The sequence below is a fragment of the Danio rerio genome, chromosome 16 (genome assembly GCF_049306965.1).
Source record: "Danio rerio strain Tuebingen ecotype United States chromosome 16, GRCz12tu, whole genome shotgun sequence".
Lineage (NCBI taxonomy): Eukaryota > Metazoa > Chordata > Actinopteri > Cypriniformes > Danionidae > Danio > Danio rerio.
This window is the reverse complement of record NC_133191.1, coordinates 22,516,196-22,530,138: the sequence shown is the minus strand read 5'-3', so window position 1 is coordinate 22,530,138 and position 13,943 is coordinate 22,516,196. Positions and strand designations below refer to the sequence as shown.

General features: G+C 38.7%; 1 protein-coding gene and 1 long non-coding RNA gene across 6 annotated transcripts in view; one reads left to right on the top strand and one right to left on the bottom strand.

Annotated features, from left to right (window-relative positions):
* LOC137487900 (uncharacterized) overlaps positions 1-13,943 on the bottom strand; it is a 1,155,393-nt gene that overhangs the window by 1,012,613 nt on the left and 128,837 nt on the right. The gene's annotated exons all lie outside the window — the stretch shown is intronic.
* The window catches only part of pde11al (phosphodiesterase 11a, like), an 82,196-nt gene that overhangs the window by 47,295 nt on the left and 20,958 nt on the right, over positions 1-13,943 (top strand). For all 5 annotated transcript variants that reach the window (XM_073925482.1, XM_073925481.1, XM_692475.9 and 2 more), the window contains 6 exons: positions 9,593-9,657; positions 9,825-9,945; positions 11,602-11,677; positions 11,751-11,818; positions 11,958-12,050; positions 12,208-12,258. In XM_073925482.1, the coding sequence (XP_073781583.1) occupies positions 9,593-9,657; positions 9,825-9,945; positions 11,602-11,677; positions 11,751-11,818; positions 11,958-12,050; positions 12,208-12,258 (474 nt within the window). The remainder of the gene's footprint in view (positions 1-9,592; positions 9,658-9,824; positions 9,946-11,601; positions 11,678-11,750; positions 11,819-11,957; positions 12,051-12,207; positions 12,259-13,943) is intronic.

The following is a 13,943-nucleotide window of genomic DNA, read 5'->3' as shown; positions in this document are numbered from 1 at the left end:
TCCCTTCTTGACCCACATTTAGAATAAATTTAAATAATTTTTGAATAAAGAAAATTTTATTTTATTTATTTATTTTTAATTTTTAAACAGGAAAAGACTAAGAGATAATCGGGCCTGACTCAGCATGAATGCTGTTTTTCAGCAGGTTCCTGCTCTACAGAACATAAAAACATACAAACATCTCATCCATGAACACAGTACATACAATCACCAAACATTTAAGATAAAGAAAAAAAGCAGGCTACTATCTCAGTGGCTACAGCGATAGTTGACCATCAGATGACGAGCATGGGATTTCTTAAAAAGTCTCAGTGTTGGTATTGTTTTGAGATGTTGTGGGATCTCATTCCAGACTCTTGTAAATACATAAAAGAAAGATCTCTGTCCATAACAGTTTTTAAAAGCCGGTACTGGCAAACATCCATTTGTTACAGATCTGGTGGAGCGATCAGTCCTTGTGTTGAGTTTAGGTACCAATGCACAAAGGGCTGCTGAGGTAGAGCTATTTAAAATTTGATAGTACAGTTTGATACCTGTGTTCATAATGTAGTTTTGAAATGTTAAAGCTTTAGAAAGTGATAGAGCAAAACAGTGATGTGTCCATCCAGAAAGTCTGTTGTGTATCTTATAGGCCCTATTGTATAGTCTAGCTATTGGCTCCAAGATATCATTTGTTGTGAGAGACCAAATAGGCAGACAGTAAGACAAGGTAGACAAGATTATGGCATGCAGATAAGTTTCTGAAACAGAAAAAGACAAATTTGTCCTAATTTTGCCATAAACAAATAGCTTTTGTTTCAGCTTTTTTATAAACATTTTGAACATGGTTACAATAAGTGAGGTGAGAGTCCAGACTGATTCCCAAATATTGATATGTGGATACAATGGAAAGTTTTTGATTTGAGAAAGTGAGGGGATGGGATATGGATAATTTTCTCCTAGGTGAATAAAAGTACATACACTCTGTTTTCTTAACATTAATAGTCAAATGATTGTCTTGCAGCCACTCATGTAAATGCTGAAGATCTGTATTTAATTTAAAATACTTCTACCAATCAGGTTTCTTCAAGAAAAAGCATGCCCATAGCATGCAATGCTTCACAGGTTTATCAATTTCATTGCTGTCATGACACAGAAAGATATCTGGCCCAGTTCAGGCCCAGTTATGGGTCATTCATTTAGCTAAGACTCGGCCCAGATATGATCCATGTTTGGCCTTGGTCTGGAAGCCAGACTTGGTCCAATTATGGACCATAATTAACTGTGGCATGTGGGCCAAGCAAAAGCTGATTGTGTGGGCCAGAGCTGGGCCAGAGAAATATTGCTAAGTCTAGCTTTTATAAACCTTAATTAATTTAGTTATTATTTTTAACTTTTTTTTTTCACTGCTCAGTGCAAATAGGTGCCCCAATTTATATTTTTCACTGACCTAAACCCTTCGCTAATTACAACAAACACTATTTTCAAAAGAAAAAAGTGCACTGCAATCACATTGCAATCACGGGTTCACAAAAATGTAAGCAGAAGCACATATTTTCTATGTGGCTATGTTGGATTTTATGACTTTATCCTGTTAAGTATGATATTATGCTGCACACAAATTGGTCTAACAGTTTGAAAATTGAGAATTGAAAGATTTCACCTTCAACTGCAAAAAATTGAAAGAATTCACCTTCAACTGCAATCCTGGAATGTTGGATTGCTGGATTAATTTTCACAAACCCTGATAGTGAATTATACTGCTGTGACGACCCCTTGTGGTCGTTTGTGGCTGGGGTGTGGGTGTCGGTCTGTGCATCTGTGTGTGTGTGTTGCAGGTCCAGCTGATTGCGCTGGGATTGAGAACACCGGTTTGTGATTGAGTTGCTCTGCTATAAATAGCGTGTTCGTTTCAGACGAGAGGGAGAGGCTGCACGTGGAATCTGGTCACTTACCTTTCGGCTGGGATCGGTTTTGGACCTGATGGGCTAGCAACATGACCTTAATAATAGTAAATAAATATATTTTTGTACCGCAATTGTACTCGACTTCTCCTTATTTGTGGTGACCGGTTTAGGTCATAACAAATGGGGGCTCGTCTAAAACATTTTTCTTAGACTGGTTAAATTTGGTATTGTTTGTATAATTTTTGTTATTGTTTTGGATTTTGTTAAATTTGTTTTGGTTAATTGGTTATGATGATAAAACTGAAATTTGATTTATTATTGGGAGAATCGAGTGCAATTGTATTGAAAGAATAGACTTATTTTGTGTAATTCCATGCACAGCTGGTTGACATTTCAAATAGCCCTGTGAATTAATTTCGTTGTTAGGATTAAGTGATATGTCTCTTGGGACATGTCAATTTTTTTTTTTTAGTTTGTTATTTTTGAGCAGATCGGTGGTTAGAGCTATGTCTCGGGAGCACGCCGAGGTGTGAGAGAATCGCCAATATAATTGGTTGTTGTTCTCAGCCTGCGGTATTTGGTGCATAAAAACCCACCACTGTATGCTTGAAGACTAGGGTCTACTTAGTTAGATTTATGTATAGTTATAGGTTGCGAAATTAATATACAGGGCGCAAATATATTTGTTGTCTCCAGTGGGTGTGGCAAGGAGGTAAATTACTTAAGGGGTTTATTGATTATTATTTTTCTTTTATTTTGTATATGTGTGTGTATATATATATATATATATATATATATATATATATATATATATATATATATATATATATATGTATGTATGTATATGTATATAGACATATATAGATTTTTTTTTTTCTTTCTCTTTCGTTGTGCCCCTTCTGTTCCTGATTATGACGTCAATTGAAGTAGGTGAGTTTATTGAGAATCCTTCTGAGCAAATATTTAATTTGTTAACAAAAGACCAATTGATCGAGATTGCAGCCCACTATGGTATTGTCCTTACGACAAATGATAAAAAACTGAAAGAAAATGTTAGGACAGTTTTAAAGATGGCTTTTATAGAGAAAGGGATTATGTCTTCAGAAGTAGGGGTTTCGGTTACGAGGTATCCCTCTACTACCTTTACCTTTGAACAACAGAAAGAGTTGGTACTTCTCCAGTTAGAACAGCGAAAATTGGAGTTTAAAATGGAAATTGAGAAACGAAAATTAGAACAGGAAACTATTTTGGCACAACAATCTTTGGAAAATAGAAAATTAGATCTTCAACAGCAACGTTTGGATCTAATGAAGGATGGAAAAGTGAGATTAAATGATGATGATTTAGGTGAAGGAGCAGAGGGGGGGCTACCTTCTGTTAATTTTAATGTAGCAGCAAACTTGCGATTAATGCCTTTGTTTAATGAAGAAGATGTGGATACATTTTTTTTGTTATTTGAACGAGTTGCGGACAATCAGAGTTGGCCGGAGGCCGAACGATCGTTAATGTTACAGTGTGTATTGACGGGTAAAGCACAGAAAGCTTATTCTGCTTTGAGTTTGGCCGATAGTCAAAATTATGATAAAGTTAAAAAGGCCGTTTTGAAGGCATACGAATTGGTTCCAGAAGCGTATCGCCAAAAATTCCGTGGTTTAAGAAAGAACTTTACCCAGTCATATGTAGAAGTAGCACGTGAACTGCAATTGTGTTTTACACGCTGGTGTAATTCTGCCTCTGTCAAATTGTTTAAGGATCTGGTGGAATTGGTTGTTTTGGAGCAGTTTAAGAACATACTGCCAAATCAAATTGCTATATTTATTGCAGAACGTAATGTTTTGTCAATAGCAGAGGCAGCAGCATTAGCAGACGAGTATGATTTAATTCATAGAGTGGGGAGTGATGTGGGTTGTCTTAAAGAGAAACCTACATTTGTGCAGCGTCCAGAGTTACCGACAGTCACGCGTTATGGAAACACGAAAATTGCTGGTAAAAACGATCCAGTTTTAATCTGTAATTATTGTTTAGGTCATGGGCATTGGAAGAAAGAGTGTCCTGCGTTACAGATGAAAGGTCGGGGCCGTTACATCCAGCCAAAACCTACATTCTTAGCCGCACCGGTGGCTAGATCTGTTGAATCTGAGTCCTCCTTCATACCATGTAGTAACGAAATGCGGGAGAGTTCCTTTTCTAAGTGTAACTTTTCACCTTTTGTTTCTGATGGTTTTGTGTCTCTTCCAGAAGGCGAGCGTGTGCCGGTGAAAATTCTGCGGGACACAGGGGCATCTGCTTCTTTCATTTCTGAGTCCGTATTACCTTTCTCAAAAGAATCATTTACGGGCAAGTCAATGTTGATCTGTGGAATTGGGTTAACTAGGATGTCGGTGCCACTGCATAGGGTTACGTTGCAGTCTAAATTGATTCATGGTGATGTGGAACTAGGGCTGAGACCTGCCCTTCCAGTGGAAGGAGTTTCTGTCATTCTTGGGAATAATTTGGCTGGTGGACGAGTTTGGGGTGAGTCAGCACCACCATTAATTGTAACGTCAAAACCCATATCCGTTGCAGACCGGGATAGTGGATTGGATTATCATGATGTTTTTCCTGCTTGTGCAGTCACGCGCTCAGCAAGTCGGATGAGTATTATGAAAAATGAGGTACCATTTCAAATAGATGGGGGTGTTTCTTGGCCAGCGTCGTTGCTTTCTGTATCGCAGGATGAATTGATTAAGCAGCAAAAAGCAGATCTGACGTTGAATGAATTGTTTTCACAGGTGCTCTCCGATGCTAATGCAGCCCAGGGGTATTTCATGTGTGAAGGGGTTTTGATAAGAAAATGGACTCCACAAGCTAAAGCCTCTATAGGGACGCCATACGTACAGGTAGTAATTCCAACCCCTTTAAGATCGATGGTGTTAAAGCTCGCTCATGATGATCAGTCTGGGCATTTGGGCGTGAGGAAGACGTATGATCGTTTAATGCGGAATTTTTTTTGGCCTCGACTAAAACGCGATGTGTCGAGCTATATTAAAACTTGTCCTGTTTGCCAGCTAATAGGTAAACCAAATCAGAATCCAAAACCTGTTCCGTTACGTCCTATCCCTGCGGTGTCTGAACCATTCAGTCATTTAATAGTGGACTGTGTGGGTCCTTTGAGTCGATCAAGGTCTGGTAGTGAGTATTTGCTGACTGTTATGTGTCAGGTTACACGGTACCCGGCAGCTTTTCCACTGCGATCAATTACAGCGAAGTCTGTTCTTAAGGCGCTCTCCCAATTTATGTCAGTCTTTGGGATACCTAAAATCATACAGTCAGATCGGGGTACTAATTTTACTTCGGGAGTGTTTGAGGAAGTTTTGCGACAGCTTAATGTTAAGCATAATATATCTACGGCGTATCATCCGCAGAGTCAGGGCGCGATTGAACGCTTCCACCAGACTATTAAATCCCTGTTACGTGCTTATTGTACAGAACTGGATCGTGACTGGGAGGAGGGGTTACCTTGGCTCATGTTAGCTGCCAGAGAGGTAACCCATGAAAGTACTGGTTATAGCCCAAATGAACTGGTTTTCGGTCATAATGTCCGTGGGGTACTAGCTGCGTTACGGGATGATTGGATTTCTCTTGAGCCACCGAAAAAATTAGCGGAGTATGTAAACGGGTTTAAAAGACGACTCTTTGAGGCTGTTAAGTTGGCTAAAGCAAACTTAATGCAGGCACAATTAAAAATGAAGCAAGCGTACGATCGTAGAACTGAGCACCGATCTTTTAGTGTCGGGGATCAGGTAATGGCGTTATTGCCGGTGACTACTTCTCCATTTAAAGCTAGATTTGCTGGCCCGTATGTGATTCACCGTAAAGAGTCGGATGAAAATTATGTTATTGCGACACCAGAAAGAAGGACAAAAACTCAAGTATGTCATGTTAACTTACTTAAACCTTTTTATGGCCGTTCAGGCTCAGTTTGTTGTCAGGTATCCCCTGTATTGTCCGTTCATCCTGCGACATCTGATGAATTATTTTTGGATTATGAAAAGACAATGGAGCCAGATGACAGCATTATGTGTCCTCGATTGAGTAATTCAGAAATTCTGAGTGACTTACCAGCCTTTTTGCAACATCTTCCTACTGAGAGACGTTTAGAGTTGGTCAGATTGATTGAGGATTATGTATGCCTTTTTTCAGATGTTCCTAATCAGACGCATGTTGTACAACACGATATTGATGTGGGGGATTCCCTTCCAGTGCGTCAGCGATTCTATAGAGTGCCGTGGGAAAAAAGGAAGCAATTGGAATCGGAGGTTAAGTATCTGTTGGAGAATAATTTGGCTGTTCCATCTTCTTCTAGTTGGTCATCTCCTTGCTTGCTAGTAAAAAAGAAAGATGGTACCTTGAGATTTTGTACCGATTATAGAAAATTAAATGCAATCACAAAACCTGATTCTTTTCCCCTTCCCCGTATCGAAGATTGTGTGGACAAAGTGGGTGCTGCCAGATACCTCAGTAAATTTGATTTATTGAAGGGTTATTGGCAGATTCCGCTGAGTCCGCGCGCCCGTGAAGTCTCTGCGTTTATTACACCTGATGGGGCATATTCTTATAATGTGATGAGTTTCGGATTGCGAAATGCACCGGCCACATTTCAGAGGCTAATGAATCGTGTGATAACTGATTTGGAAGGTTGTGCAGTTTACTTGGATGATTTGATTGTATATAGCGATTCTTGGGAGGAACATCTACGGCGAATTAGGCAGCTATTTGAGCGTCTGAAGGAAGCAGGGCTTACTGTGAACCTAGCGAAGTGTGAGTTCGCTAGGGCCACGGTAACCTATTTGGGTAAGGTTGTTGGTCATGGAGTAGTGCGTCCCGTGAGTGCTAAAATTGAGGCAATTGACAGATATCCCCCACCCCGTACCAAGCGAGAATTGATGCGTTTTCTTGGGATGGTGGGATATTATCGGAGTTTTTGTAATAATTTTTCAGAAACCGTCGCTCCGTTGACCGATTTGTTGAAAGTGTCACGTGTGTTTGAGTGGAATTCAATCTGTCAAAATGCCTTTGAAAATGTGAAGGCGTTGTTGACAAATGCTCCAGTTCTTGCTGCGCCGCAGTGGGACAGACCATTTAAAATACATGTAGATGCGTGTGAGATTGGGGCAGGGGCTGTGCTCCTACAGGATGATGGTGATGGGGTGGAACGTCCAGTATGTTTCTTCTCCAAAAAATTTCTGCCTTATCAGATTAATTATTCTGTAATCGAAAAGGAAGCCTTGGCATTGGTTTGGGCACTCCAGCATTTTGATGTCTATGTTGGGGGGGGGTGGATTGCCGGTGGTTATCTATTGTGACCACAACCCTTTGACGTTTTTGACAACTTTACAAAATCCTAACCAACGTTTAATGCGATGGTCTTTATTTTTACAGCCGTACAATTTGGAGATTCACCACATCAAGGGGAAGGAAAATATTTTGGCGGACGCCCTTTCTCGTGCACCGGTCTCTTGAAGTGATAGAGATATGTCGATTTGTGTTCTGTTTCTTATTTGTTGATTGTGTATAAGTTTTTTTTTTTTTTTTTTTTTTGGGGAGGAAGGTGTGACGACCCCTTGTGGTCGTTTGTGGCTGGGGTGTGGGTGTCGGTCTGTGCATCTGTGTGTGTGTGTTGCAGGTCCAGCTGATTGCGCTGGGATTGAGAACACCGGTTTGTGATTGAGTTGCTCTGCTATAAATAGCGTGTTCGTTTCAGACGAGAGGGAGAGGCTGCACGTGGAATCTGGTCACTTACCTTTCGGCTGGGATCGGTTTTGGACCTGATGGGCTAGCAACATGACCTTAATAATAGTAAATAAATATATTTTTGTACCGCAATTGTACTCGACTTCTCCTTATTTGTGGTGACCGGTTTAGGTCATAACACTGCTGAATTTACAGTTGTATTAATTAGTACACTTAAGTACATTAGTTAAATCTACTACTCCAGCACAAATCAAGTGGAGTACTATTTGAATTGAATTGAATATTTTATGGATGGGGCAATTTTAAACACAGAAAGAAATATTCAGGAAAAGGGCTGGAGCTGGCTGGAGCTACAGTAAGCTCTGTAGGACATTGTCTCTTCAGGACCCATACTGGGCATTCCTGCTGGAAGTATTAAAATGTGAATCACAACTTGTTTTTGTGCAATGGACATAAATGATAACCCAAACTTTGAACATGTAGCAAGCTATTATCTTTCCCTGCCACAATAGCCAACTAATTCAGTCATGTGTAGAGCTCAAAGTGCCAAAACCAAGCCAAAAGCTAATTATAACCTAAATGCTTTTCTGTTTATAATTTGCAAATAGCGGTTATGATTTTTAAATTCATAAATAAAGAAATTAGTTAACATTTTACTAATCATATCAATCTAAAACCTTATCATTATCAATTAAACACTGAACACAAAAGTTTATGAATTTCATGGCAAAGACTTTTGATGACTAAATACTTGATTCTTTTGTTCTTGAATGTATGATTTATTTAATTGTCTGTTATTGTGGGAATATCGACTTTACATTTTCAGTCCTCTAAACATGATGTGTTACAAAACCATCTGTGATTGCTGTTGAATATGTCAGTCAAATGGCCTCAATAATATACCTTGAACGATAAAAAACTGCAAAGAATGCTAGACTTTTTGCCATGAGTCTGAAGATCTGGTAAATGTGGTGAGATACTTACAGGACAGATTAGGCTGCAAAAGTTATTTGTTTGGAGCAAAAGGATTTTTCTTTGCTGGTGGCCTGTTTATCCAAGTGTATATGTCTGCGGACAGGGGCTTAAGATGAAAGGGCATAATTTGTAGTAGGTAAGAGGCGTAACTTGATGTTATCAACAATCCATTCAACCAGTGAGATGTTGTTGGCGAGAGAGAACTTTTCACCAAATGTTTTCACGACTTTTTTCCAAATTTATCCACAGCCAAGTCATTTGATATATTATTATATTCATCCATTTAGCAACTCATGCAACTTTACTCGCTGACTTCTTCATTTGTTTTGTTCTTTGCTGGTGGCCTGTTTCCAAGCCTATCATGCATAGTTGCCACTGACTGCATATTCAATTTAGCCAACAGAGGGCATCATCTTTCAACACTTTAATATTATTGCAAAGGTAACAGAAGTTATTGCACTGCACATCAAAAGAAGTGAAGAGAATGATGTTTAAAAGTGTCTACATGTGACTGCTTGGTTTATAAATAATATTTTACTAAATATTTTTCAAGACACTTCTATACAGCTTAAAGTGACATTTAAAGGCTTAACTAGGTTAATTAGGTTAACTAGGCAGGTTAGGCTAATTAAGCAAGTTATTGTATACCGATGGTTTGTTCTGTCGACCATCGAACAAAATATAGCTTAAAGGGGCTAATAATTTTGACCTTAAAATGGTGCTTAAAAATTAAAAACTGCTTTTATTCTAGCCGAAATAAAGCAAATAACACTTTCTCTAGAAGAAAAAATATTCTCAGATATACTGTGAAAAATTCCTTGTTCTGTTAAGCATCATTTGGGAAATATTTAAAAAAGAAAAAAATCAAAGGGGGCTAATAATACTCAAAGCGACCACGTGTGCAGAAAGTACTTAGGACAACTTAGCATTGATCAGGAAGTTTCAACAAATAAGACAATAAACACTGCTGACATTTTAATTTCTTACTCTGTTCTCAGGTAGTAAAGTTCTCCCAGACTTTTGAACTAATGTCTCCACTGTGTAGTGTTGATCGTGATATCAGGTGAGAACAACAGGATTATTAAGCTGCTACTTGCATTTATAGTGTATAAGCTAAGCAGAATGTTCATATTAATTAATAATATGAATAAATGTATACTACGCTTAGTATGTGTGTGCTTGTTTGTTTGTGTGTGCCTATGTGTGCGTGTTCGCCTTTGGCAAAGTCAGCATGGAGAAGGTGTCTTGTTCAGACTGGCTGATCAATAACAGCATCGCTGAGTTGGTAGCATCAACCGGGCTGCCAGTTAACATAAGTGACGTGTGTCAGGATCCCCGTTTTGATGCTGAGGTGAGCAGAACAAACCTCCTCCCAAGACGGTTCCACACTTTTTTCAATTTATTTATATGGTTCAAGTGATGAGAGGATTACCCAATTAGCTGGATTTGGTTATTAATGATTTGACATGATCCAGGATCATTTTGTTTTTCAAAGCTTATTCGAGAGTTGTACACCAAAGATTCGCCTAATTAGTACCGGGTTGGACCCCTGTTTGTCTTCAGAACTGCCTTAATCCTTTGTGGCATAGATTCTGCAAGATATTGGAAATATTCCTCAGTGATTTTGGTCCATATTGACATGAAAGCATCACACAGTTGGTGCAGATTTGTCGCCTGCACATCCATGATGCGAATCTCCCATTCCACCACATCCCTGTGACTGTTGAGGCCATTTGAGTACAGTGAACTCTTTACTCATTGTCATGTTCAAGAAACCAGTCTGAGATTATGTGTGAAATTGTAACTCTGCACCCCACAACAAATGTGGAAAGATATTGTGTATCATATTTAGCAAACAGTTTAGTACAAATTTTATGTAATGTTGCTCATATGGATAACTGAATACTAATCAGATGATGTCATTATGCTGCTGTGACATCAACCAGTCATTGCATTGCTGATCATGATTTCAAGGATCGATAGATCTGTCCTTCACAACACGGGCAGTGATCTCAGATTAGTTCATCCAGACATTTTAATCTGATTTGCGAACTTGTTTGAAGAACCAAATTAGCCAGAGATCAGTTATCAAGACAAAAAGTTCCAGGATCTGTCAAATCATCTTAGATAATTTTTGGTGATGTACGAAGAACTAACAATAATAAGCGTTCAATAATGAAACAAGTGTGTATGTTCATCCATTCATTTCCTTTTTCACCTTAGTCCTTTATTAATCAGCGGTCAGAACTCAATTAAACTTATCCAGCATGTTTCCCTTCCAGCTGCAACCCAACATTGGAAAACACCCATACACTCTTGGATTCACACACATACACTAAGGCCAATTTAGTATATTCAGTTCACCTATAGCGCATGTCTTTAGACTGTGGGGGAAACCGGAGCACCCGGAGGAAACCCACAATAACATGGGGAGAACATGCAAACTCCACACAGAAACGCCAACTGGCTCAGCTGAGGCTCAAACCTGCGACCTTCTTGCTGTAAGGCGGTCATGCTACCCAACAGCATCACTGTGACGCCCATTGTGTATGTTTTAAACAGAAAAGTTCCCCAAAGACTCTCAAATACCTTCAAACAACAAAAAATGCTGCACTAGGCCAATATTTTCCATTTTTAAGTTACAAAAGCTGTTATGTAAATCTTGTAAATGTAAGTCTTGTTTATCTGCAAGTACAATTTCAATAGTACAGAAAAGAATTACAGTAACAAAAATGTCTTTTAAGACTGAAATATGCATCATATGCCATTAAGTGTACTTACCGTCAAGAACATTCTTTGCATGCGGTCTGAGTAGATATTACAATCATTTTAATTTATTTTTAATTAGGGTAGAATAAATGAAATTTTGACTAAAAAGACTTGAATGAAGTATAGGTGATTATAATACTTCCCACCCACTGTTTTACCCCTAAATATTACTAATTTGGACATACTGTACTAATAAAGCACACACATGTGTCATCCATGCAATGTTTTTTCTACTCAGGCGGATCAGGCTTCTGGTTTTCATATTAGATCAGTTCTATGCGTCCCCATCTGGAATCGGACTCATCAGATTATTGGTGAGTTTTCCCCACTCAAATAATGTATTGCTTGTACATAAACACATCAATTTTAACTTCTTTCATTCATTAGGTGTGGCCCAGATATTAAACCGCTTGGACAGGAAGACATTTAATGATGCAGACCAAAGATTATTTGAGGTGTGACTATTCAAATATTTAATGTTGTGTAATAAAATTACAAATCAGTATTTATTAGTGAATTAGAGACATACTTCAACTACTGGTGCTTTCATAAATCATGCAGGGGAGTCATTTTCTTTTCTGTTGTTCCTCACAGGCATTTGTTATTTTCTGTGGTCTGGGCATTAACAACACAATGATGTATAACCAGGTGAAGAAGACTTGGGCTAAGCAGTCTGTGGCTCTAGATGTGAGTAATATCTGTTATTTAAACGTTCCCTTTTGTGTTTTATCTGCCTCATTAACATAACATCTCCATTTTGCCTGCAAATAAATGTGTCAGAAGAGAGAATTTATTGTGCATGCTTGGTGTTCATAGTGTATCGTTTTTTTCTGTGTTTTCCCAGATGTTGTCGTATCATGCTACGTGCTCCAAGGCAGAGGTTGATAGACTAAAGGTAAGTCAGGTCGAGAGATAAAGCATGCAAATTAAGTCCATACAAACTAGCCTCAGCAATATATATATATTGCTATATATATATATATATATATCCCCCGCCCTTCTTAGTTACTGTTGCTACGCCTGTCAAGCTTTCGTGCCTGGCACGGCTTTTACAATGTGTGTCCGCCGGTGTCAGACATTGCCAGAGATATAATGTCATTTTTGGCGAACAGGTGAGATATCCGAGAAAGCCAGACAAAAAAGGACTGCAGTATACATTACAAGGGTATATTCACAACATAATAAGCAACTAATGAGAAAATAAATCAATCAAAATTGAAGCTTGCTTAGCCTAGCCGCCTCATACTCTGACCATTAAACAGCTTAGTTCATGCTCAGCAGGAGAGGAGAAATTTACAAATAATCTAATAATAACTAATTAAACCGTGATTTCTCTATTTTTAGCCAAAAAGCCTGATAGATTATTGTTGTGCATATAAAATAGAGATACTAACCGATGAGGAAACATGCGTGTACAGATCTTTTACAGTTCATTCATAGAAAGAGCAGCCAGAAAAGGGAAACTGATTTATTTGTGTCGAATATTTGCATCCTTGACCCATAACAATGTACAGTAAGTTACCTATAACTCTGAGTATGTATGTGTGCTCTTAATAAATTAATGAAAAACAGCTGCTAGTAAAGTATATTGATCACAAGTGCTCAGTTTGTGATCACATCTCTGTTTTGTTCAGTTGATTTGTAATTTCAAATATTCATAGCTTGAAATAGATGGAAATATGAAGTTCAGTAAAGTATATGAATCGCAGATAATTCAATAACTCTTGCCATGATGACCTATTCGCTATTAGTATGACTAACGTTAGTCATGGTGAAGGCTTAAACGCAGCATTACTCATAATATTGAGCAAAAACAAAAACACAAAGACAGCTGTGAAACATAACCTGCTTTGTGTTTTTTTAGGAAGCACAGTTTAGATCTGTTTAGGGTAAGAGGTGTGTGAGTTATTGCCGTCGGTCACTGAATGTGTCAGGAATATCAAAACAAAACCAACTTAACTCCGCTCCTTTAGCCCCCCTCACACGGCTTGATCCACGCTGGCATTTCTCCTCTTTGGTTTTTGGTTTTGAAAAGGGAAAAAATTCCACCATCCAGTCCAAACATTTAGGATACTGGCAAGGTGTCAGATTTGCACAATCCATAAGCACAACGCTATGGCCTGTTTCCCTCGCTCGAAACCTTGACAGAACCCCTGCGGGTATCTACGGTTGCTAAGCCACGATTGGTGGGTGGCGGTTTTTGGGTGTGGCTTAGTGAAGGGACAATTGCCAAAGCAGAATGAACCGCCAACTTATCCAGCATGTTTTACACAGCATATGCCCTTCCTGCCTCAACCCAGTACTTGGAAACATCTATACCCACTCATTCACACTCATACACTACGGCCAATTTAGTTTATTCAGTTCACCTATTGTGCATGTCCTTGGACTGTGGGGGAAACGGGAGCACCTCGAGGAAACCCACATGAACATGCTATGAGGTGACAGTGCTAACCACTGAGACACAGTGTTACCCAAAAGTATTTCACTTTACACAAAAATCTTCAAGAAAGACTCAATCTTTTTTGATAAAGGCTCCAAGAGTTAATCCGTTGACTTTAACAATTTTTTATTACATTC